Source organism: Gavia stellata, chromosome 25 (assembly GCF_030936135.1).
Source record: "Gavia stellata isolate bGavSte3 chromosome 25, bGavSte3.hap2, whole genome shotgun sequence".
Taxonomy (NCBI): Eukaryota; Metazoa; Chordata; class Aves; order Gaviiformes; family Gaviidae; genus Gavia; species Gavia stellata.
In genome coordinates, this window is record NC_082618.1 from 8,369,567 (window position 1) to 8,393,715 (window position 24,149).

Consider the following 24,149-nt stretch of genomic DNA (forward strand, 5'->3'; position numbering starts at 1 on the left):
CTGTTCTGGGATAGGTAAAGTAATGGCAAAAAAATTTATTCATTTTAGAACAATTTTTCTTGCCTCGGGCAAGATTAAGTCAATTACAGTTTCTATTTTCTGTGTGAGCCTGGATGTTCACGAGATAGCTGCAATGTGAAACATCGTAGAACAAGCGTTAATAAAGCACAAGCCAGTGATTATGTCCCACCGCTGCAGAAAGAGCAATAGTCAGGGTGTGCAGCCTTTTCTGTATGGGGAAGGGATCATGAGAAGAATGGTAAAATTGCCTAGTTGCAGAGGAAGAGAGCATTGTCAAAAAAGCACCTCCATGATTTGAGTGATTTAGAAAATCCAGATGTCCTTTCAGCTTAAATAGGTGACCACAGCAAATGGAGTTAGTAGGGAAAGCTCACAAGTGTTTGCTACAGCTGCACTTTATGAAGAATAAATGGAAAAACTGCTGAGTGCTCAGACTCTGTATGAAACTTTTATTGCTTGGTTTTGAAACCACTAATTTCCTCCTTTTTACTCTTCCTTTCCCTCGAATTAAGCTGGTTTGAATCATTGGCTATTTGTGACACCCAAACAAGACCACAGGCTTCTGTAAGGCTGCCCTTCAGTCAGGCTGTGCCAGTGCTACTCACTGAGTTGGCAGCCTACACCTTGGTTTTCCATAACACGTTCATACTTGGAGATCTCCCCCAAACCTGGAAGCACAGATCTGTGGGCCTGAGCCAGCAAACTGAAGTGCAGCAGATTTCCCCCTTCAGTAATTCCAGATGTCCTATATCCAGAAAATATACCTATCTGCAGTAGCTAGCTCTACTATGTATGTTTTCACAATCCATTGAAAATGCATGTGGTAAATGCAGTAAAATTGTTAATGTGGACAAACAGATTGTCATCTTGGCCCTAAGGCAGTGATATCACTCTCATAACATAATACATGAATAGATGTGGAGCTTTCCAGGAATATCATTCCTCTTTATCTGCAGAGATTGGTTTGGAATTGTGGTCATCATATAGAAAATTTAATTTCCTTTCTAGCATCTTTTTTTATTATCTTTATGACTAGGAAAGAAAACTGACATTCACAGTTCATCTATGTTTCCTGAAACTGTCTCATTCACACTGAAACTCAGTTTATACAATGCTTAGAACACAGGTTCAATTCTTCAGTCCATGAGATGCTCAGTAAGATCTCTAATGAGTGGCATCTCTTAAGAAATAAAGACAGACTTGCAGCTTTCTTTCCTCCCTTCTAGGCTGAGAATGAGTGTGGTCAGCTGAAGGAGGTGTGTGACCGGCAGGCTGAGCAGCTGAGCAGAACCAGCCAGAAACTGCAGGAAAAAACATCAGAGAATGAAGCAGATATAAAAAACCTGAAGGAGACCATTTTTGAGTTGGAGGACCAGGTGGAACAGCATCGTGCAATAAAACTTCACAATAACCAGCTCATCAGTGACCTAGAAAGTAGGTGGAGCTGAAAAAAGGATTTAAGTGCACTTATTCAGGGGCCTCAGTTATGGCTGCAACAGGGAGGAGGAGACATGTCTTGATATGTGCAACAAGGACCCCACTTCAGAAATATTCCAATTCTGGCCAATCACTTCTGTTCATGCACAAAGGTCACTGTTTTAACAGTTAGTGCTATAGAAATGTGGGTGTTGGTCTCTTCTCCCAAGTGACAAGTGATAGGACAAGAGGAAATGGCCTCAAGTTGTGCCAGGGGAGGTTTAGGCTGGGTATTAGGAAAAATTTCTTTACTGAGAGAGTGGTGAAGCAGTGGAACAGGCTGCTCAGGGAGGTGGTGGAGTCACCATCACTGGAGGTGTTCAAAAAACGTGTGGACGTGGCATTGTGGGACATGGTTTAGTGGGCATGGTGGGGTTGGGTTGATGGTTGGACTTGATGATCTTATAGGTCTTTTCCAACCTTAATGATTCTGTGAAATAATCCTAGAGGCGGTCTCCAAGCCTCATCCTTCAGCGAAGGATGTATTGCCCGTTCTATAAACTGGAATTATTGGCCTTTTAAAGAGCTTTTAGGGGATATCGCTGGGAAGAGCCGAGAAGTGGAGGTTGCTGTCACGCCCTGGAAGGGGAGCTGCCACCTGGCGCAGTGAGCGGCTCATTTCACTCACTGGGATTACCACGAGTGCTCTAGGGCTGTGTGCACCGAGTAAGGGATCCTGCACGTGGGATTCTCTGAATTTAAAAGGCTGGTTTAATGCCTCAAAATAATCACCTATTTTGGAGATGTTTGAGTAACAAATCTACTGTTGATTACATTCCTGATCCATTGACAGAGTACCTTAATTTTAGTTTAGTCTATTTAGTGGCATTACTAGAAGCAAAACCAAATAAGCTGTTCTGCCCTCCCATTTTCACTTTTCATCCTTGCCCCTGTGTGTTTAATAATCTTTTCCCTTTTTTGCTATTCCTAGGTAAAGCAATGAAGCTGGAAGAACAAAAACAAGATACAGAGAGGCAACTCAAGGCTCTGACTAAGCAAATGAAGGTAAGGCTTAGACTCTATGACAAAGCTAAGCTGAGCTTTTATTGCAATGCTGGATTTGAGAGAAGCATTGTATTTTTCAAAAACAATTGTAGAAAGTTCTTTCTACATCCTTTCACTCTCCATTCTCTTCACTCATTTCTAGCTGTTTCTTTGCTTGTGAAGGAAAAATATAATACATGCTTTACGAATTACTTTTGCTTTTTGTACCTATGAACTTCTACTTTGGAACAGCCATTCCTGCTTCATGAATCATCAGTATCAATGAACTCTTTTCAGCAATACTGCTTGTAGTAGTATCACAAGTCTGATTGATCGATAGCTATAGGAAGAACTTTGATTGTACATTTTGTATTGGAGTGGAGAGCTTAGCATCAGTTTCTTCTTTCTCAGTCTTGTTGGTGCTGTGTAAAGAGGCAAGTATTTAGTTTGACCTCGGCATCATCTTGAAATTGTGGTGAAATCCTGGTCACTTGTGATCACTGAAAGAGATCAATAACTAAGTACTCAGCTCAAGTAGGTACATTTTTTACAGCAAACACTTTGGGGTTCTAATTGCTTTTTCTAGGAAGATACAGAAGAGTGGAGGCGTTTTCAAGCTGATCTGCAGACTGCAGTGGTTGTAGCCAATGATATTAAGTGTGAAGCCCAGCAGGAGCTCCGTGTGGTAAAAAGGAAACTTCAGGAGGAAGAGGAGAAGAGTGCCAGACTGCAGAAGGAGCTAGATGAAGTGAAGGGCAGCAACAGGTTGGTTACTTACAAAAGGCCAAGGTTTGATCTCTGTGACTGCTAATGTGCATGCAAACAGTGCTTTGTCAATAACTATTCATTGGCTTGGATGTGCATGTTGTCTGTTTTTAACTCTTCTGACAGACTTTGTTGTCTTTTATTCTAAGATGTTTCTGTTCTCTTTCTTTTTGGCGATCTAGTTCTGTCAACTAGGCCGTGAAGGTTTTAATCGGCAAATACTAAGTAATAACAATTGCCAATATCCTCTTATAGCTTTGTTCTCAATACGATATTCCACTGTGTTTTATTGCCTTCATAACTCTCTGTGCAGCTGTATTAAAACACCTGTGAAAAGTTTGGTTGGCTACATACATTCAATGGGACATCCAGAAGAGAACTACTTAACCTGAGAGAAGTCGAGGACTGTATATGTTCAAATTAAAATGAGGACTAGCTGGACTTCTTTGTTCTGCAAGTCTGATACATGTTGACTGAGTGATCAATGCAAGTACTAGGATTCCTCATCTCACATCTCTTGTCCTTAATTTGAAACCTATTATGTGATTAGCTGTGTTAAATGGTCTGGACTGTGGCCTGGGTTAGCATTCAGCCCAGAAGTGACTTTGTCATGCAGTGGACCCACCTGTAAAACAATTGCTGTAGTCTTAGTGGTTGAAGGGGGAATGGTAATTGTGAACCATTCAGAGAGATATCCCAGCATGGTAAGCTGTGTATGTGGGGCTTCCCTCTGTGGGAGCATGGTAAGAACAAAAGTGACTTTTACAACTGAATCTGGAACCAGTACAGAGGCCTTACAATGTGGCTTTTATGCAGTGCATGACCTTTTATGTACCACCTTTCATTCCAAAAGTCATACTACAATTGAAGTACGAAATAAGAGATGGAAACCAAAAGATGTATTAGAAGGAAGAACCAAAATTTCTAAAGGCGACAGTGCCCTGCTCTTTTTTTGCATTGATGTAAGCAGAGCCAGCAGAGCTCCAGTGATGAAAATTTGTACAGGGGGAACAAAGAAAGACAAAATAACACAAACAGTGGTACTGTTTATCAAAAATGTGTGCCAAATTAATGTTACTCCTCTAGATTTTCCCTTTTAATCTCTCTCCGAGTAGATTCATGGCCACTGGTAGAATAGCCACAGGAACACAGTGAATCCTGTTCATTTCTTTCAGGTGGAGTAACAGTCCAGCTTTACATTGCACATATTTGCTCACTGTTTTCCGTTCAGGAGTTTCCACAGCAGCTGTACAGTAGATGAGAGTAAAAAGATGGGAGGGCTTTTGTGCAGAGGTGTATGGATCAGAATTCCTGGATTTAAGGAACAGGAATACTTCTTTTCAGAAAAAATAAAGGAATGTGTTTGAGCTCCAGTTTCATTATCAGAGTCCCCAGCGGATACAAAGAAAAGCTATTACAGACTATGTATTCAGACAAAATGATTACCAGACAGTACTTAAGTCTGGGCTCTGTTTCCATTCCTAATTTGTTCTTAATGAAATTGCTCTAGTTTAGAGTGGGGTCCATGTATAAGAGCAGGAATCACATACTTGTAGTTTCCCCTTTTTATTATTTTGTTTTATAATCTGAAGACATATTTGATAATACTTAAATTGAATAGAAGATGACCTGCTAATTTGCAAACTGAGATATTTTTCTTCCATTTATAAGGAACATGGCTGTATTGTCAGCTCTTTGGCATAAGAAGCCTGAGCTGTAAATACTGCTTTTGAAATTAGATCCCCAGAATCCATACATACGTAGTTCCAGAAGGAGGTATTCAGACATGTATTTAAATCAGTTTTTGGCATTTGTCTCTCCCTCTTTTTCACATACATATAGATATATGTCTGTCTTTGCATCATGTTGACTATCTGTATAGCTTGCTTTGAGTATTACATTGGTCATGGAGTCAGATATACTGTCTGCAGTGGGCAATATTTATTCTCTTTCAAAGACAAGTGTTGAGACCAAATTTTGCATCTGTCAATTTAAGTATAACTAATTTGACTCACAGTGTCCATGCAGAGAGTGCAATATTTCTGTACTGAGTGGTGTGGAGAAGGTAATGAAGCCTATGTAAGTCATTGTCTAAACAAACCAGTGATCAACAGTGAAGCACTAAAATTTCAAAACTGTACTGACCTATAAAACAAATTCTTGAAGTCGCCAAAGCTCCTGCTGAGAGCCAGTTCTATACTCCCAGTTATTTTTGCATTCCTGAGGTCACTGTCTTCCCCAGCACCTCAGCTTCTTTCACCCAGAAAGCTCTGGGGATATTCTCATTGTTACTTTTAGTCAGCTTTCACAAATGCTACTGCTCAGAATCACCAGTAGATTCTGGTACCTGCGGTGACTTTTAATGCATGCTCAGCACTGGTGGAAACAGTTTGTAGCATGATACCTTAACACAGTCTATAAAGTATTCCTCATATTTGCTAATGCTGAGCAGCTGTGCACTCAGCTGAATATCTGACAGTCCCTAGTGAAAGTTTCCTGTCTAATTTTTAAGCTCTGATTGGAAAATGTACCTTCCAAATAGCTTGCTACTCAAAGGTTTTTGGCAAAACCTCAGCCATCTCTTGAGGGTCATTAGACTCCACCTCATAAATTGATCTTGAAGCCAATTTATCTCCTACGACATCCTGCCATTTTAATGTCTGCCTGTGGCTGCCTGAGTTCCTGCCTCCAAGTTTGATTTCACCATTACAGTCTTCTAATCAGACAAAAAGTCATTTTTGGTTCAGGAACAACCAAAGAACTTGCAGAAAAAATCCTGATGAGGTCATCAGAGTTCATCTGAATGAAGGTAAGAGCCTCCCAAAGGCATCTTTAACACAAATTAAATGTCTAATTCTATGACTACAAATGTTGGGGGGAGGTTGGACCAGCATCAAACACATGGAATAAGGAAGAGAGGAGTTAACTTGTCCCAAGTTAGTACTGACTGAAACCTGCGAATTGATTAACCCATGTTTCGGACAGTCTTCTATGATATTTTACATCCTAATTTTAATGTTATTTCTCTGCAGTAAAATGCAAAAGCTTGCAATCCACTGTTGTGTAACTGTCTCCTCACAGGTGGTCGAAATTGAAATTATATAGTCTCCATCCTTGGAGGTTTTCAAGACCAGACAGGGTAAGACCCTGAGTAACCTGGTCTGACCTCATAGCTGACCCTGCTTTGAGCAGGAAGTTAGACCAGGTGACTTCCTGAGGTCCCTTCCAACCGAATTATCCTGTGATCCTGTAGCAAGTTTCATCTTTTCAGAACACTCACCTTGGAAATAAATTCATTTTTGTAGCTGTTTTAGGATCAAATATTTAAGTGGTGAAAAAAAATGCTATATTGGGTTTGTAAAACAAAGGAAGAAATTTATTGCTGAAAGTACTCAAATTATGGACGGCTCTTTTTGACTTCATTACACACCTGTTTCTAAGCCTTTCTGGCAATACACTGTTTAGCAGCAGTGAAAGTTTCCAGGTCTTGCTTTGACTCTTTCCCTTCAAGTTCTCAAAATTATTTTGGCACTGTAACATTATGTGCCTTGAACCAAGAACATCAAGGGAATACAGTTGGGCTGGGAGTAATACTCAGAAAACAGATAAATTACATCTGTAATTAGATGAGCGACTTCTTAGAATAATAAAAAAATTTAACCAAATCTTCAAACGGAAGCCTAAAGTGAAGATTGTGATGTATCCCACTAATTTGCTTCTGTTCTTCCTCCTAAAGTCTCAAATGCCACAGCATGGCAGTGTTACATGCTTTTTCTCCTGGAAATAAGCTTGTACTCTGTGTATTAAACCCTGCTGTCAGTCTGTATGTGCTGCTCATTTGTGCCTGTGTTTTGCAGCTGTTCTGTCTTATAGAGGTTTGATAGTTCGTTCTGCTCTCACTGAAAGCCAGCAAACTAGAATGTCAGAGCAGGGTCCTTGAAGTATTGTTTGTTTGCTCTAGTTAGCGACTCCTCAGAGTTGTGTTCTGGTTTTTGCTTGGTTGGGGTTTTTTTACACTAGATGGAGATTATTCCATCCCCTTTGGTGTAAGGACCCTGAAAGAGAAACTCTGACTGAGGTAGAGCAACTCTGGTTGCCTGGACCAGTTCATGTACCCATTTTGAATGAATAGTCCTAAATGATTAGAGGAGAGGAAAGCCAGGAACACTACCATCCCTGTCCTTTGAAATTGGTTCCCTGGCTTTAAATACTTAATTTCTTCCTATCTGAGCAACATAGATTTTTTTTTCTTTTGTATTTTGTATTGTTGTTTGCTCATCATGTCCCAAAGCTGAGTTAGTGGAGTGTTAAGGCACTCCTTCAACTGTCCTAGCAACACTGTCAGCATTTTCCCCTCTCCCCATTATTTAGTGATGATGGGATGATTAACTGTAAAATAGAGCTGTACGTCAGGATGGGCATTGTATTGCTTCTTATAACTTCCCCGATTGTTGTCTGTATCTCCATAGGTGCCTGATCTCTACCAGCTAACACAGCCCTGAATGGATGCATAGCCAGGCCTGTGAGACACTTCAGGACTTACCTTCAACTTGCAGCTGAAAAAGGGAAGTTTCAATTTGAGAAAGCACCTCCAGTTTTTTTTATTGCCCTGCAATAGTCAAGTGTATCGCAAAGTGTGAATGCTGCTCAGGTCCACCTCCTCTCCATGGGCAAGAGCCTATTTCTTTGTTTCAGAAGGCTTCTCTCTTCAGAAGACTCCATGAGGTCAAAAAAGTTCTGAATTAGTCTAAAGCCAACTAGGCCATAAGAAGTAATCACAGAGATTTGGGGAACTGAAATAACTGAGGGCTTTTTTTGGAGGGATGGGTGTATTTGCCCTGAAACAGAAATACAAACACGCCATTTTAAGCTTAAACAAAAAATAAAACTGAGTGTGTATGTTTAATTTGTAAAATTTAATCCACATACACATTACGAGTTCTCCATATACTATTCCTAGATCTGTCTGTGCGTGTCTAAATACATGTATGCATATGGATCAGTATGTGTACATACACATAAACTCAAGCGATAGGTTACTGAAATCCAGCAGGAAAACTGAATAGAAACATGAAGTTATTTATTCAGTATCAGCTGCTTTGATGGCTTCAGATTTTTAATATTGTATTGACAAGGCACTCGCCACTGGGTGGCATCTCTGACTCGGTGTGTTAGGAAGCAGGGTGGTGCCCAAGGAGCATGTCCTGCTATGACTTTCACAGAGAATGTCCCATGTGAGATTTGTCCTGGCTGTGAGAATTGCAGATGGAGAGATCAGAAGGAAAAGAAATTAATATATCAAGCCCCTAGTAAATATCCTCTCAGAAGAGAGTCTTTCTCATGCCCTTAACTCAGGTGAAGTGTATGATGATCAGGGAGAACTTGCTGAAGTTGAACTTTGCAACTGGAGACACCTGGAGAGAGCTTTACTTGGATGCTAAGGAGAAACTCAGAAGTCACCATCTCTACCAGGAGATCATCAGGATTCATTCCAGGACTGGAATTTCATGTTTTGGCTGTGGGATTCCTGTCCTTTCCTCTGGATGTGAAGACCTAGCAAGGGCCTGTTTTCAGAGCAGGCTGAGCCAGTAGAGAATTCTGTGGGATGTCATGGCTTTGGCATGGCCTTCACCTTTGTGCCATGCTACTGGAGTGTATGCATATATGCACACTTGTGTTGCCTTTCTTTTCTGTGCTGGCAGCTGTTGAATGTTGGTTTTTTATGTTTAAGAAATATATACTGAAGTGCCAAATAAATGTGTAAGTGTCTGGAATTGTCTGCTGCCTGCCCTTGGCCTCTCTTCTGTTCTGTGTATCAGTAGCTGTGTGTCTTTTTGTGCCCCTTGGAGTTCAGGAGGATTCACAACAATGACAAACTGTGTCAAAAACTAGACGCAGAGTAATTATTTCTGAAAATATGGTTCCGTGGTCCTAGGCCACCTGTAATGAAGAGGTCGTCTGAGCAGTTTAGAAATTTCACAAACACATGAAGGCTGTGGTTGCCAAATGTATACATTAAGCACAGAAAGACTTGCACCTTGTTGGCGGTCAGTTGTTCATGTATTCCAAACCTAGAAATCAAGAAGACTAACTCTTGTCATTAAAGAAAAGCTCACTGCATCTACTTCTCTCACCAATGAATGAATGAAACTAGGCAGTGATTTTGTGAAAAGGACTGCACATTTTAATTCTTTTGTGGATAAAGTGCTCTGCTTCCTCCTGGAGCTGCTCCACTTAAGCCAGCTGCACTTGCAGCATTTATCTATGTAAACCATTCATTCTTGTTTCAAAGAAAGCATACAGCAGTAGATGACATTTTGTTCAAATCCATCCTTTTCATAGCAGAGCTTGCCTAGTTTTCTTGGATGGCGTAAGCTATACTAAGCTGAATAAATTTTGTGCACAAGGAGTCATTTTTGGTTTAAACTTATGGCTTGTCATTAATCTTTCTAAGTCATGTTCTCAGATACTGTCCTCCTGAATTAGCTTGCTACTGCAAGTTAAGCTCTTACTCTTCTGCTTCTCTATTAAAAAATCCATATACGTACACATAATGTGCATCCCCTTATCATACAGATTTTTCTCTTTAAAAATGAAAGGTACTCACCAAGTTTCATAACTCTCCATTGCTTGTTGGCTGGCATGTGTGGTTTTAGTTGAAGCAAACAGGTCTCAGCACTTCATGCCAAGGTTTGCAGCATGAGAGGCCTCAGTTTTCTGATGTGATTGTGTTTAATCTAGGATGTTGTTTCAGGGTGCATTAGAAGCCTATTACAAATATACAGACGTAAGACTACAGGAACCATCCTAACAAAATTGGAACCGGTAGTAGCTCCAGCACTTGAATCTTTGTAATTACTCTGTACAATGACAGAATAATGGCATGTGATTTCTCAGTGGACTTTTCTGTGGCACAGCATAGTGGCTGGTCTAGTTACTCTATTTAATAAGCTTGCATCCTTTTGTAATCAAAGGCTAGACTGAGGAGACTAGTCTGTGAAGCTTGAGCTGTTCTCAGAGTTAAATCCTAACCAATGAAGTGATGGCTGCCTAGAGCATACTTCTGGCTTGCTTTATTCTCAAGATTTGCCAGTTGGCCTACAGGCATTTACTATTCCTTTCTTACTCTGATAACACCCCACAGACCTTGCGCATACCTTTGTTACCTGGATGACTGGACAGAATTCTTGCATAGTGGCCTATTTAATTCTTGAAAATGTAATGGATTGCATTGGGTGGCTTGGTATCTTGAGGCAGAAATCTATCCATCCCCCATACTTTACTAGAAGCAGGACTCCTTTAGCTTTTGTGTTTTCGTATAACTCAAGTACAGACACTATCACCTGTTGATTTGCTGTTTATGCTTTATGAGGCCACAGAAGAAAATGCGGAGGGTAGAACTTAAAGTTAGTCAGGAAAACACTGGCTCCCTCAGAGCTCATTGAATCTTACCCAGTCTGCCTTTCCTCCTTATCGGATTAAATGGAGAATGGAACTGAAATGGCTTTTTCTCTAGCCATCTGCCTCTGCAGGCTCCCCTGGCGCACAAGGAGCTTGAATGAATTAGCGAAGAAATAGTAGATGTCTGCTTAAAGACAGCACCTCCTTAAGCTCTGCCAAAAATAGAAACATGAGTCACTCTTATTCTTTTATTCATTGACATGCTTTAACCCCTTGCATTTTGTAGACTGTGATGCCAAAAGGGAAAGAAAAAGACTCTGACTTCTATTTTTAGCTTAACAGAAGTTGTTCAACCCCGTAGGCACTTTCTGGATGGAGTCCTCCAGCCTTCTTATGAAATAATTTCTGGGTTTGTGTTTATGTAGCTCTTGGTGCCTACTGTACTTAAAAGCAGGGAAAAGTGGTGATACCTCAGAACATGTAGATCAGCATGCATTTCTTAAGCAGCTAGGAGATCAGGAAAGTAATGTATAAATACTCTCTTTTTACATGACTAGACTTTGTTACCTAATTGCAGCTTTTCTAAACTAAAGCTAGGTAATTACACTTGAAGTCGACCTGAGAACTTCCGGGTAAGTGCAGTGTCAGTGCTAAGCAATGTCAGCCAGATCTGTAAAATGCATGACTAGAAGCAACAGTTATACTGTATGATTACATTTGCTGTTTAACACAGCTGTGGCCTTTCCTGTACTAACTCCTGTAAGTGCAGCACCTAATCTTGACTTCAAAATTTCTTTTCAATGGAATAACTTAATCATCCTTCCTGTTAAAATATGAGCCTTATTTCTATTTTGAGTTTGTCCAGCTTCATTCCAGACATTGAATTTTGGTATTCTTGTGTCTGCTAGGATGAAGCACTTAACAGTTTTATTCCCCATATAACTAATTGCTTATGGATTGTGATTGAGGATTTGCTTGTTCAGCAGATGTCCTTGTTGATAAGCTGTAAGACTTGAGTTTCCAAAGTTTTTCATTATGAAGTATATTTTCTGGTTTAATTTTTATGGCTCTTATCTGAACCCTGTCCAATTACTTATTTAATTTTCAGTTATAGCATTTTAACTGGTAACAATTATTCCAGGAGTGGTCACGCCGATTAAAAACATAGAGTGTAAAATAACATCTTTCTCTTTGGTTACTTTCCTCATTATATACTGAGGACCACAGTAGTCCCTTGGCCCCTGTGCTGTATTGAAAGCCCACCTTCAGGTAATTATCGATGATTACTCACAAGTCTCATCAAACTGCTTTTTTTTTCTGTAATCCTCCATCCTGTGTGAGGATGGGAAATGGGGATAATATGGTTAATAATGCAGAAAAGTTTGCTAGGCTCAATGATTTAATGTTTGCCAGGCACTCCGAGAAGAGAACATGAACATTCTAATGAGTGGTCCGTGTTCTGGGCATTAAAAGATGTGCGTCGTTGGATTTGCCTTACTACATATAAAGACCTTTAATTTCTGCTTGTACTTCCTGTTGCCCCTGACTTTGATCTGGTTTCTGCTTTGCAGGCTGACAGCTGAAGAGGTAGAATCTTTAGAGGCAGATACAACCAACCGCTGGCAAGGAGTCTGCATTAGCAGAGCATCTCCCACACCATCAGAATCTGCAGCCACTGTGAAGTCACTGATAAAATCATTTGACTTAGGATGCTCAGGTATTTGAACGTTGTATTTTGTAGTAAAAATGTTTTCTCGCAGTGAGCAGGTAATTTTTGCCATTTTGTGCTGCTCCTTGCTTCTTAATGGATATTTTCTGTCAGTGCTTGGTTACATAAATACTATCTGTGGAATGTCACTACAGCAGTGGTTCCCTGTTCTGACAAGAGGGAGATGGGTTTGAAACGCAAATGTTTCCATGTTTTTTCCTTGTAGGTAGCACTGGACAAAATATCACAGTTCACAAGGTCCCCAGGAGCCCTCTAAGTGGAATTCCGGTGAGGACAGCCCCAGCAGCTGCTGTTTCCCCCATGCAGGTACAAGGAGCTCTTTCCAACCTTGTAGTTTTAAAATGGGTAGATGCAGTGTTTGCTACAGCATGACATAGCTTCAGCATGCCAACATGCGTATGTTGACAAGGGGAAGGGGAAACTCATCTGTTTATTTGCTGTGAAAGATCAAATGCTGTAGTAATAACAAAAAGGATCAAAGTGAGTTTATCTTTGACTTCAGCTTAGAGGTCTCAGTGGACGGATGTGATCTCTTTGGAATACAATTCTGAACTTTAATCACTGTTGACCAGAAAATAGGTTTTGATTATTGGGAGTGAGTTACAAGAAACATCAAACTAAACTAGGGAGCTGGCATGTGAGTTGAGAGACTAATAAGTTTCTAAGATGTGTGCTCCCAGTTATCCAGTAAGTTCATACAGTGCTGAATGAAGAGCTCTTACAGTTTGTGGTTTTTTCCTACTGAAGCATAACTGCTCTGGAATGTAGTACTTCTTATGTCACTGCACCAGCTAGTTAACTTTCTGTTAGCGATTTTTGAATCTGTGGTGCGATGTTATTGGAAATACTGCTTTTGTGAACGATGGAGAAGCAAATGCACTGTGCTTCCTGATTGCCACATATGCTGAAGGTGGCATACCATCAGACTGCTAACCTTTCTAGGCTAGAGAAGCCATTGTATGCTTTTTGATTGGGTGGTCACTGGACTTACTTACACAACAGGATATTCCCCTCTGAATCTGGGTAAAAAACAGTTGCGAGGCTAAGGTGTTTAGGTGAGTGTTTTGAAGAATCAGGTGACTTTGAAAGACTACTTAACAAATGTGTGAGCACATTTCCTTCAAAGAATTAGCAAAGGAAGTTTAAAGAATGGGATTAAACAGAGGTCTGAGAACCTTCTATTAATGCCTGGCTGAGGCAGTATTAATGCTGAAAACTGGTGCTGGGGCTGCAGAGACAAGAATCTTTCTGACTTATGATTTGGGGTGCTGGGGACAGAGACAGGGTTAGGAACAGGCATTCTTACTTTGGGTTTGTGACACTAGATTGTGTTTGGTAAGAGAAAAAATGGTGCAAATAGAAATGTGAAATAGTTCAGGAACCAATATATTACCAGCTAAATATATTGTCCCTTTGTTCTTTTACTTTTCACAACCATTTATCCAGCTCTAGGTACGGCTGATACCTTGTTGAAAGGTTTCTGTACCTCTACCTGCTCTGTGATCTTGAGATAGCAGAAACATCTCTTCTTTCTGCTTGCTTGTTCAAGCATGATGACTAGTATTTTTTTAAGTATCTTTGGTACATTTGTTTATTTCACAGAGACATTCTGTTTATAATAATGCCAAGCCAGCCAGCAAGGGCATTGCCAGACACACAGATCTTTCAGACCTTCCTCTTGCAGGTAAGTTGCAGTAAACATACAGATGTTGCCTCTTTTTACTAGCAAAAGCTTGTCATTAACTGTTGGCCTCTGCCTAGGCCATTCTTCCCCTTCTCGTATGGTCAAAGGAAACATGAAAAAGTGTCTTCAGAGTCTTTGTTTTAGATAGCTTATTAGTTTTGTCATGTTTCCATTCCCATCTTGATCGTAGCCTTAGAAAACTAAAAAATAGCTGATTTATTATGGTTTGCCAACACAAACTTGCCTTCTTTATTCCAAAGTATCCATGGCACCTCTCTAATCCATGCTGTGGAATTGGAGAGGATTGGATTTTGTTCAACATGTATGTATCTGGAACAAGTCCAAAGCACTGTCTTTTGAGGGTTTATTTGTTTTTAAATTGACCTTCATTTGAAATACATCAAACATTTCAGATACCGATGTGACTGTTTTAGGAGCAGTCATATTTGGGCTCGAAATAGTTTGTTTTGAGAGTTCTGAAGAGATGCGTTTGTTTTTATTTCACACTTTGCTTTTGTTCTCTTGTCATTTAATATTCTTTTCTACCAGTGTTTGTTTCCCATTTTCTCTAGGGCCCTTTATTTTGATTATCTAGTCCTGAATGTAGTTGTTGCATTGGAATCAAAGCTAGTAACAACAGATTATTGAATTTTTAAGGACAGATGAAATATTATATTCCTGTAGATAAACTGCAGGGAGGGACAAAAAAAATCAGTCACAACTTCTTCATTGGTAGACTGGATTTTCTGCAATAGTTTGCTAGTATGGGAGAGAAATTAGAACCTGTTTTCATTTTTAAACTCTTCAGATAGTCTGCTAAGCTTCCCATTCCATCATTCAAAGATTAAGAGATACTGGATCTGAACAGCAAAACAGGTTATAGGGTAGATGGCAGCTTAAACAAATAACGTCTTGTCTATGCTACTGGCTTCTCCTGCAGGAGAAAATGCTACGCAAGCAGAAGTTATCAGTGGAACAGACAGAGTTAACTGATGCTTATTTGTATCAGTTGGTTTCCAGAAAATGTCTTGCATGAAAGTACACAATGATCCTTAACAGAACATAAGACCTTTTTAATCTCTACCAGTTTACTGTAGAGTGAAGTAATCTGTCAACTGTGTAATATAATGCCAGTCCTTAATAATAAATATCCAACTTTGGGCCATGGATAATTACTGTTATTACCCATAGAAAATTGTTCTATGAAAATCTATTGAAATCAACAGATATTTTATTAGCCATTGTATGGTAAAAATTTATGGTTGCTTATCTTAACAAGTTCCTGTATTTACAGCTTCTCTTTGTACCTGGGTTTAATTTAGTTCCAATAATCCATAGCAAAGGCTTACTCACTATAAAGTTATAATAGCTCTGGTTCCAATCTAAATAATCCTAGAAGGCAGTTGATCCAAGCCCTATGCAAACAACACTGATTTAAAAACTATCCCCAAGGAAATTCAGGGTGAAGTAGTCTCCATAATAATAATCTTCTGGCTGATTCCATCTGACCAGTATCACAGCAGGGTTCTGTGATGTCCTTAATATGACCCAAATGTTACATCGTTGGAGAGGAGAATGGATTACTTTGTGGAGAGAGCGGATCTTTGGTTACGATCTTTTCATTTGGAATCAGAGGTTTACTGGTACTGTCCTGGAGTTTCTAGCAGCCAGAAATAAGTCAAAGAAAGTATATTACTCATGCAAGTGAGACTCAAAGTACAAAACTGGATACTGTTAACTTGCACCACTTCAGGCACTACTGTATAATTATATATTATAAGCCAGTAACCACAAAGTTTCTTTAAATAGTGCAAATAGATACTGCTGACAGAATGTGATTTTTCCTTAATCATGTTGCATATTTTTCATACGATTATTATCCTGTTTCTCTTTCCAAATGACTCCTAATATGGCCTCGTCTTCTCCCTCTTTTCGTTCCAGCTAGATGCTTCCAGTAGCCTTTATACCTATCTGGGATCCTTCCTTCTTCCTTTTTCTGTAGCATGGATGAATGCATCCTGAATGATTGGCACAGCACTTCCTAATTAGACTATGCCATTAGCCAGTCTAATTATGTCAATAACAATTTAACAGTGCTTTTTTTTGCTATCCTTATAAACTAGTGAGAAACCTACATTTCTCTTCATAATGTTCAGATTTTGTTTATTGATATGCCTTTTGCAGTAGATCTGTTTCTCTAAGCAGAATATTTCTAAGTTTAAAATGGTCCCAAGAATCATTCATTGGTTGCCTTTCTGATTGGTGTGGCTATTTGAATTTGAGGCAACTCCCCATGACTCCAGTGTAATGAGGAGCTAGAAGAGTTGTACGTATTTGGAATATATAGTGGAAAACCAACAAAAAGACTTTAAAAAAGTATGCTGTGTGCTATTTCTTGTTTGTTATGGATTCATGGTGCACACAAAGAAGGGACAGGTGAGCGGAAGGAAGGATGACCCTGACTGAGCAAGGTGTATGCAATCACAAAGCTCTGCCAACAGCCAGGTTGCTGAAAAGGAGACAATCTCCTGGGACTGGATTCTGTCCTTTTCCATCTGGACTTTTTGATAGATAGGAACTTAGCAGCCCTTTATGCTGTGGGAAAAAGGTGCAGAAATGCCGATAGCTCTCAGCAGCTACAAATGCTGATTTAGCCTTATGAAATTCAGGAGCCAAAGCAAGGGTTGCTGCACAGCCGTTGGAAGGATGTGTTTATCTGGCAACTGCTGATACACACATCCCAGTTACTGCTGAAAAGAAATTTAGGACTGATTCAGGGATACTAGCCTTTGCTGAAGCTGAGATAAAAAGTAATTCACACCTCTAGGTGATATGGCATTAATTGATAATTAACATAAGGAGGTAACTGAAAAGGAGGAGAAAAAGTTGTGTTCCACATTCAGTTAATTTCTGATAGCAGCTCATAATATGCTGGCCATAGATCCTGTCTGGTTGACAGTTTGTCTACAGAAATGAAGCAGCCGACTTTCCCCGTGTTATACATCGCTCTACATCATGATTGATATGCATGGGGAGATAATTTGATTTACCTATGATCTCTTTGGCTTCTCTTCAAAATCCTATCAACATTGGATTCTATGGCTACTAATTTCGTTGATTTTATTTATATATGTACATATATAAATATATATCATAAGATATATTATATAAAAATACGTAATATGTGTAATAAAAATATAGGTGCATCTGCTGTGAATATATTGAGATATCCCGAAGTTCCGTCAGATAGGATGCCAAGCATCATGTGATAATGAGCACCTTTTACTGCTGCCTTGAGCTGGGTTGTATTCAGGAGACAAGAGGCTTTCTTGTTACAAGTCTGCTAATGGCAGAAAAGAAATTATTTTACTAGGGCTGGTCAGTCATCTGGTGAAGATATCTGGTGATCAGCTTTTGAACCTTTAAGACTGTAGATTTTGGTATTTCCCCTCATTCACCTGAGGCCCCTACCCCCCAGCAGGAATATCAATCACAGGAAACCAGGCAGTCTGTACTGTTGAAATCATCAAAGCCATTCCTTGTTATGATCACCTCTAATCTGCTCAAGGTTTCCTAGCCCCATGTGTGTTTAATGAACAAATGAGTACATTTGTTTAGAATCAAAACAACAGACTACATATTGTGTGCTGGGTGGCAGGACAGTGATTAATCAAATTCCTCAGACTGCAAACTGACAGCTTTTTTTTAATTCCCACAGATCTTCTGAAGGGGAGAAATGAAGAGCTGAAGCCAGACCATTACCTCCGTAAGAGCCCCTCCCTGGAATCCCTGAGCAAACCCCCTATGGCCTTCAGTAGCAGAATGCTTACCTCTACCCCCAGCAGCTTGAAACCCCAAAGCAAACTCAGGTACCAACTCAGTTTCCTGGGAAAAGCAGCACACTGGAAAGATTGACAGCATTACCTGGCACCAAGATGAATGTTTTAATCTGGTGGACCCTTGTCTCCAGTGGAAACTCTGCTAGCTACTCTGTCCAGTTCAGAATTACCAGGCTATGTCAGATCCAGATCTCAAAATTCAGATTACAATAACCACAACTATCTGTAAGATGAGCAATCGTGACAAAATGAGGATAGCAAGCTTTCAGGAGCCACTAAGTTGTATACAAGAATTCCATCACGGGTACCAATGGTCAACCGTCATTATCTTACTGTAGCGTTGCATGTTATGGTGAGTTAAAAACTAAAAGGTTTGAGGTCCAAGGGGAAGCTGGACACATAATTTTCTTCTGTCTTGAGAAAAAACATTTATATTTTCCTCTGATTGCCACCGTTATTTCCAACAGTAGAAGCTGTAGGGTGGAGACAATGCGAGTGTTTTGATTGTTGGCCTTTAGCTGTCCTCGAGGTCTTGACTGTAGTACAGCTTCCAGATTTTTCATTTTATTCAAGAACTCGTTCTGTAGCAGCTCAATTGGATGTGAATTTGCTGTAACAGATTCTTTAGATAGGGTGTAGAATTGAAAGAAACTAAATCCTAGTTTTTGATATGTAAAGCAAAGAGGTTACTCGAAAATTTTGTAAATAAAGCTAATGAAAATGGTAGCAGAAATGCTGGGTTAACACATGCCATCACATATCTATAGGCTGCTCTTTTTTTAGCTCTTCGCATGCAGTGGCACCAACTGAATTTGTCTTATCTAAAGGCAAATATAGAATGCAAGCTCTGAAGGCTATTACAGTTTGGTTTACATTTAGGTTCTGTGCTGCCATTCTGCTTTGTCATACAGATATTATTTACACACTGGTAAAAAATAAGAGACTTCAAGCATATTTATCAGCTTCTCCCTTATGCTTCCCTGGATTAGTGTGGAGAGAAAGGACCCACTGGCAGCCCTGGCTCGGGAGTACGGTGGTTCAAAGAGGAACGCTCTGTTGAAATGGTGCCAAAAGAAGACTGAAGGTTACCAGGTAAGGGAATAGGTACATTTTTACTTTTCTCTGGACAGTAATTCATCAGTTTCCTATAGGTGTGCAGTAAGCAATGTCACTTCAAAGAAATATGTATATTTCAGTCTGCTGATTTTTGCATGTTTACTTCTACTGGGTGTCTCCATCCTCTTCCTTCAGATTTCTTTAACACTGCAGTCCCCAATATTACATTGTCATAAGTAATTTGTATACAAACCCCCAAATATTTACTGCATCAAAGGTCGCTGATGGTGAGAAACAGTGTATATGCGCAGCAGCTTCAATTTGGCATCAATTTTTGAAATCACCTCGTAATATTTTTTTGTAGGCTTCTGTGGGCGATGTGCTATTGTGAGAGTTTTTTCATTGGTCATTTCTGTAAAACCAAAGAAATATTTCTCTGTGTGGCCTTGACCAAATGAAGTTTGTGGCTTGGGGCCCCTCTTTTTCTAGTCTGCTGCAGTTTAACGGGATATTACAAAGCAAGTTTTGACTACTTGAATATTCCTTATTTCTTTGCAGAGTAATTTTTCACTGTTAAACCGGCATAATGATTTGTCCAGTTCTTGTATGGCCATTGCTGTGCTTATCAAGTTCTGGCTAGTGTTTGTATGCACTTGAGTTAGGCCTTTGGTTCTGCTTGTAACTGAGCTGTAGAAGGCAATTATAGAGAACAGTTCATCCTGTGATATATGCTGGGCGTGCAGGATCGTCTTGGTTTGATATAATGTTGAGATTTTTCTTTCTTAAGAATAATATTGTTTGTTACTTAGAGCAGAAGACAAAAGCAGTTATCACCACATGATACGCACCCCAGAGCAAGTCTTTAATAAAAGCAGAGTCTATGTTTTAAAGTAAATAATAAAATATTATTTTTCTTCACAACCAGCTCTTTATGAAGCATTAGCTGCAGGGTGCAGGAGTTTGGAAGAAAAGACAGTAGCTTTCCCTTTAAGTAAACTGAGCTATAAAAGTTTGAGTAATTTCTTAGCACTGGCATATTCATCTGGCTTGCACTAATTTCACAGAAGGACAGGTATCAAGAAAGCTCTTGACTTTAGACACACCTTAAAAAGAATAAAGCCAGGGTTAGTGTTCAGGCTCCAGTTCTGTGATACTGCCTAAAAGGCTACAGTGCTGTCCCCTGAAATTGTATGCTCTATGCTGTGTTGATTTATTTTATATCTCATCTACTAAAATTCTCCTGGTCTTGGATTTGAAGGTGTGGGGAAACATTCCCATCTAGTCCTCAGAAAAGAATTAATTTAATACAACTTTTCCAAGTCTAACTTCTGTTAAGCCACCAAACCCATCTCTTGAGTAACACTTCCTCCTGACAGTGTTGCCCTTTTTTGTTTCAGATGGCACATACGGTGAGCTTCCTCTTAAACAGTCTGAGTTCACTGATAGAAGTGTTCTCTGAGAGTCACCCTGTAGTTTTCTTTCTCTGCTTACACACAAGTTGGATTAACTGTATTGCTTTTAGAAATTATTATGTGGCTTTGCAAATATAGAGGCCTGTCCTGATTCTCTAGGTACAGACTGGCACCAAGAGTGACAAGTATTCCCTCCGTGATAGAACAGAAAAGGAGTTTTGTTATTCTATGCTGAACCCAAGTAGTGGAGCTAACTGTGTATCAGATATCAGGCCACCCAGGAGGTATGCAAGGCAATCTGGGTCTATTTGTTTTTCCTTTTAGTATTAGTCTCTGGAGGAAAGTATGTCCATGCTTCAGAGGACAGTGGAGGTCTTTGCTGTATATATATATGGCTGCTGGAGTATTGTTGCTACGTGACTGTCCAGATGACGTTTCAGAAAAAGCTTTGTCATTTTGGTTCCTGCTCTGATGAGGCTTTTGTCCTGTTCCTGGCTGTCCTCTGTCATTACTTTTTCTAAAGTAGCAGAATGAGTTTTCAGCAGTTTTTCAGAACAAGCAAGTAAAGCACTGACAAACACTGCATAATCCGGGAGACTCTGAGAAGTTCAGACTGTGATGTGGTGGGGGGCCTTATTACCCAGAACTCAGGGCAGAAATGAAAGTCAGATGAACCAAAGGACAAACATGGTATTGATTTATGGTGAGAGTCTTGCCTCTCTATCTTCACTGCTTCATTTAGAGGCATTATCTCTTGGACATTCTTCCTCAGATTCTCATTCCTGTTGTGTTCTTTGTAGTGCATTCACTAACTCTTCTTGAACTTGCTTTTCCCAGACCCTTGCACTCTTACGATAAGCCTGATATTAAGCTCCACAGGGAGGTTTTTATCATTCTTGAGTACAAAGAACTGAGTGGAGTAAAGAACATCATCCTCCTTCCTGCCTTAGCCACTGCAATGGTGGGAATGAGGTAATGAACTCCACAAAGAAGAACCCTGATGACGTACATGACTACTTTTCCATAGATAATAACCTTGTCTGTGAGGCATCATCTGTGCAAATCCCAGTATAATCTGTCGTATTCTTTCTAACATGAAGCCCAGAACCACAGACAACTTTGGATGCAAACTGTGTTCAGCTCTGTGGCACAGTGGAATGGGAGAATAAAGGACTTGCAGCTTGGCTGCCTAACTTCTTTTTTCAGTAGCAAAATGTACTGCCTTTGAGGTCTAGTAATAGTTCTTGAGCTGAGTTGGTGAGGAAGAGGGAGATTCCTTTCTGTTTAAAAAGATTTCATTAATAAGATGAGCAAAATGGATTAGAATAACTGATACTCTCAGTAGCAGCTACTACCTGTGTCCCAGATTCCCTGAGGAAAGCTGGATTAGTGACCTAGGAAGGTATCTGGGGGTAAGACCTAGGGACCAGCATAGAAGGCTCCACTTTTTAAATGCTTTAATCCATACAAGGCTTTTACTATAGATAGAAATTTACATCCTGCTCCTGGCATATATCCTTGCATTGACTACAGTGGGAACATTCCCTGGCTTTGAACTGCAGCGTGTTCCCCAGGAGGCAATCTCATAAAACAAGAGAGGGACACTGGAGGGAGTTGAGGGAAGTGCAACACAAATTAGTAGTGGCCTTGGAGGGTTTTCTTTTTTAAAAAAAGAAATTGCATGAGTTTACAGTAACTGAAGGGAAACATGAAAACATCTATGCTTCTCTAATCTGCGATGTCATTTCTAAGATCCATATTTAAACAGTGATTTGATTTCAAAAAGATATGAATGCTAAGGAGAGAGTAATTATTTAGAACATGAAAACAGAATCACTAGAATGAAAATAAAGTGGGAGTTCAGTTTAACAACTAGGACAAAAGAATATGAAAGTGGGATTGCATAAACTGTGGCATGATTGATCATATGATTCCAATTGTCGTATTTCAATGCCTAGATGAATGTTATCTGGCATTTTGGCCATCAGTTTGGAATAACTATGCAGGGGAGGTGCTAAAAAAAAAATCTCAGCAGTAAAAGGAATTGTAGTGAAATAAGGCTTTGGGCTCAGTGGCTTTGTGCAAAACTTCCTTGAGGAAAATATCCAGCTTAAAAAAAACAACCTTAATCTAATGTATGATTCCCTATAAGAATTGTGCACTGGCACGTGATCTCTTTTGCCAGACTGTTCCTTCTGCCTCTCTGAATTTGTTGACATCATGTTGTATAATGTAGGGTGATGAGATGACCAGACTTGAGAACTGCTTCTGTGGCTCTGGAACTCAATTACCGCAAGTCCTTTAAACCACAAAGCCTGCTGAGACTAAGTTATTTATTTTAAAATAGCTTTTTCTCTGTTGTCTTGTGGGGTTTTTTTCATCTATTTAAAAAAGATTATACATCATAGCAACAGTGTGAAGTAGAAATTGGGTGCCTCTTTTCTAATAGGCTCTGTTCCTGTGAGTTGTAACTCCTGGAAGCTGCTGAGAGTCATTCTTGTTGCATTATCACCTTCCATAATCATATCATTAGTGACTGTGGTGTTATTTAAGTGCCCTGGTTCTGTTTGCTCTCTGTGGAGACCATTTGTCAAGGGGCCAAACCTCTCTAGATTAAGTCTATTACTATCCACAGATGTATTGTGAAAACACGGAACATCAAGAGGCACTTAACCCGTGATCATTAGAACTGAGGATTATTGTTTCTGCCACATATGCCCTCTCCAGAGAGGGGAGGGAATTGCTACCATGTTAATGAATATGGTTCACTTAAAAGAACTATTTTCATGGTTTTTTCCAACCACTACACATCCATCCTATGGCACAGAGGAAAAGAGAATTTGAGACCAACTCTTTTCTCCAAAGCGCAGTCATGGTTATTCTTTTTATCAAAGCTATATTTGGTTTAAGAAGACCCATTTGGGATCCACTTGCTGAAGAACCACCATCTTTTATAGCAAAGCTATTTGTGCGGTTGTCTTAAGTAGAGGAATGCTACATAGGAGGAGATGAGGAATGTTCTAGAACTGACAAAGGGAAATGGCAGCTATACCTCTGAAAATTTTCAGATTTCGTATATTCCCAACATACACATTCAAGCCATTGCATTATATCACCTCCCTGACTATGACAGTGTCAGTACACCAGCTTATGGATAAAGGCAGTGGGCGTCTTCAGGAGAAGAGGCAATGCTCTCTATTAGAACAGACACCAATATGAGATGGCTGATAAATTGGTATTGGTCTTATAGGTATTTGTGGGACCAGCCTCAGATCCGATTTCATACCATCTGGAGGAATCTCAACAGCATGGAGAAACTACTAACCAGAGCAATCTTTACGTAGCTGTCATGTTGTACAAGTAGTTCCTGGAGAAAATAATTCCTTTTAATTGTTCTGCATGAAATACGCTAGCAACTACGAGCAAAACTAGAAGAAAATTATTTATTTGTTTCCATGCCTTATTCAGAGTTATTTGACTTTGCAGTAGGTCCCAGGAACACGGTGCAGTTTTAGAAAGTATGCTTAGGAGTATGTAGGAATTATTTTTAGGGCGATACTCTGACATTGTATTGTTTCATCTAAATTAGCAAAATACAAATATCTGTATGCCCAACCATTCTGAATATTAGCCTCAAAAGTTGTGAATTGTTTTTTAAAACTTCCTTTTCTTAAAACACAGATGGTTTTAGGGCTCTGATGAAATATCCTGATGGAGACTGTAGCCTGCATAGTTTCCAGAAATACAGATTGGCATTAAGAGCAGTCTCAATACTTCAACTT

General features: G+C 39.7%; 1 protein-coding gene across 1 annotated transcript in view; it reads left to right on the forward strand.

Annotated features, from left to right (window-relative positions):
- Positions 1 to 24,149, forward strand: part of SPECC1 (sperm antigen with calponin homology and coiled-coil domains 1) — a 73,802-nt gene that overhangs the window by 35,977 nt on the left and 13,676 nt on the right. The window contains exons 4-11 of the mRNA XM_059829187.1: positions 1,248 to 1,455; positions 2,429 to 2,502; positions 3,068 to 3,281; positions 12,227 to 12,364; positions 12,582 to 12,682; positions 13,979 to 14,060; positions 17,779 to 17,929; positions 18,889 to 18,991. Of these exons, the coding sequence (XP_059685170.1) occupies positions 1,248 to 1,455; positions 2,429 to 2,502; positions 3,068 to 3,281; positions 12,227 to 12,364; positions 12,582 to 12,682; positions 13,979 to 14,060; positions 17,779 to 17,929; positions 18,889 to 18,991 (1,071 nt within the window). The remainder of the gene's footprint in view (positions 1 to 1,247; positions 1,456 to 2,428; positions 2,503 to 3,067; positions 3,282 to 12,226; positions 12,365 to 12,581; positions 12,683 to 13,978; positions 14,061 to 17,778; positions 17,930 to 18,888; positions 18,992 to 24,149) is intronic.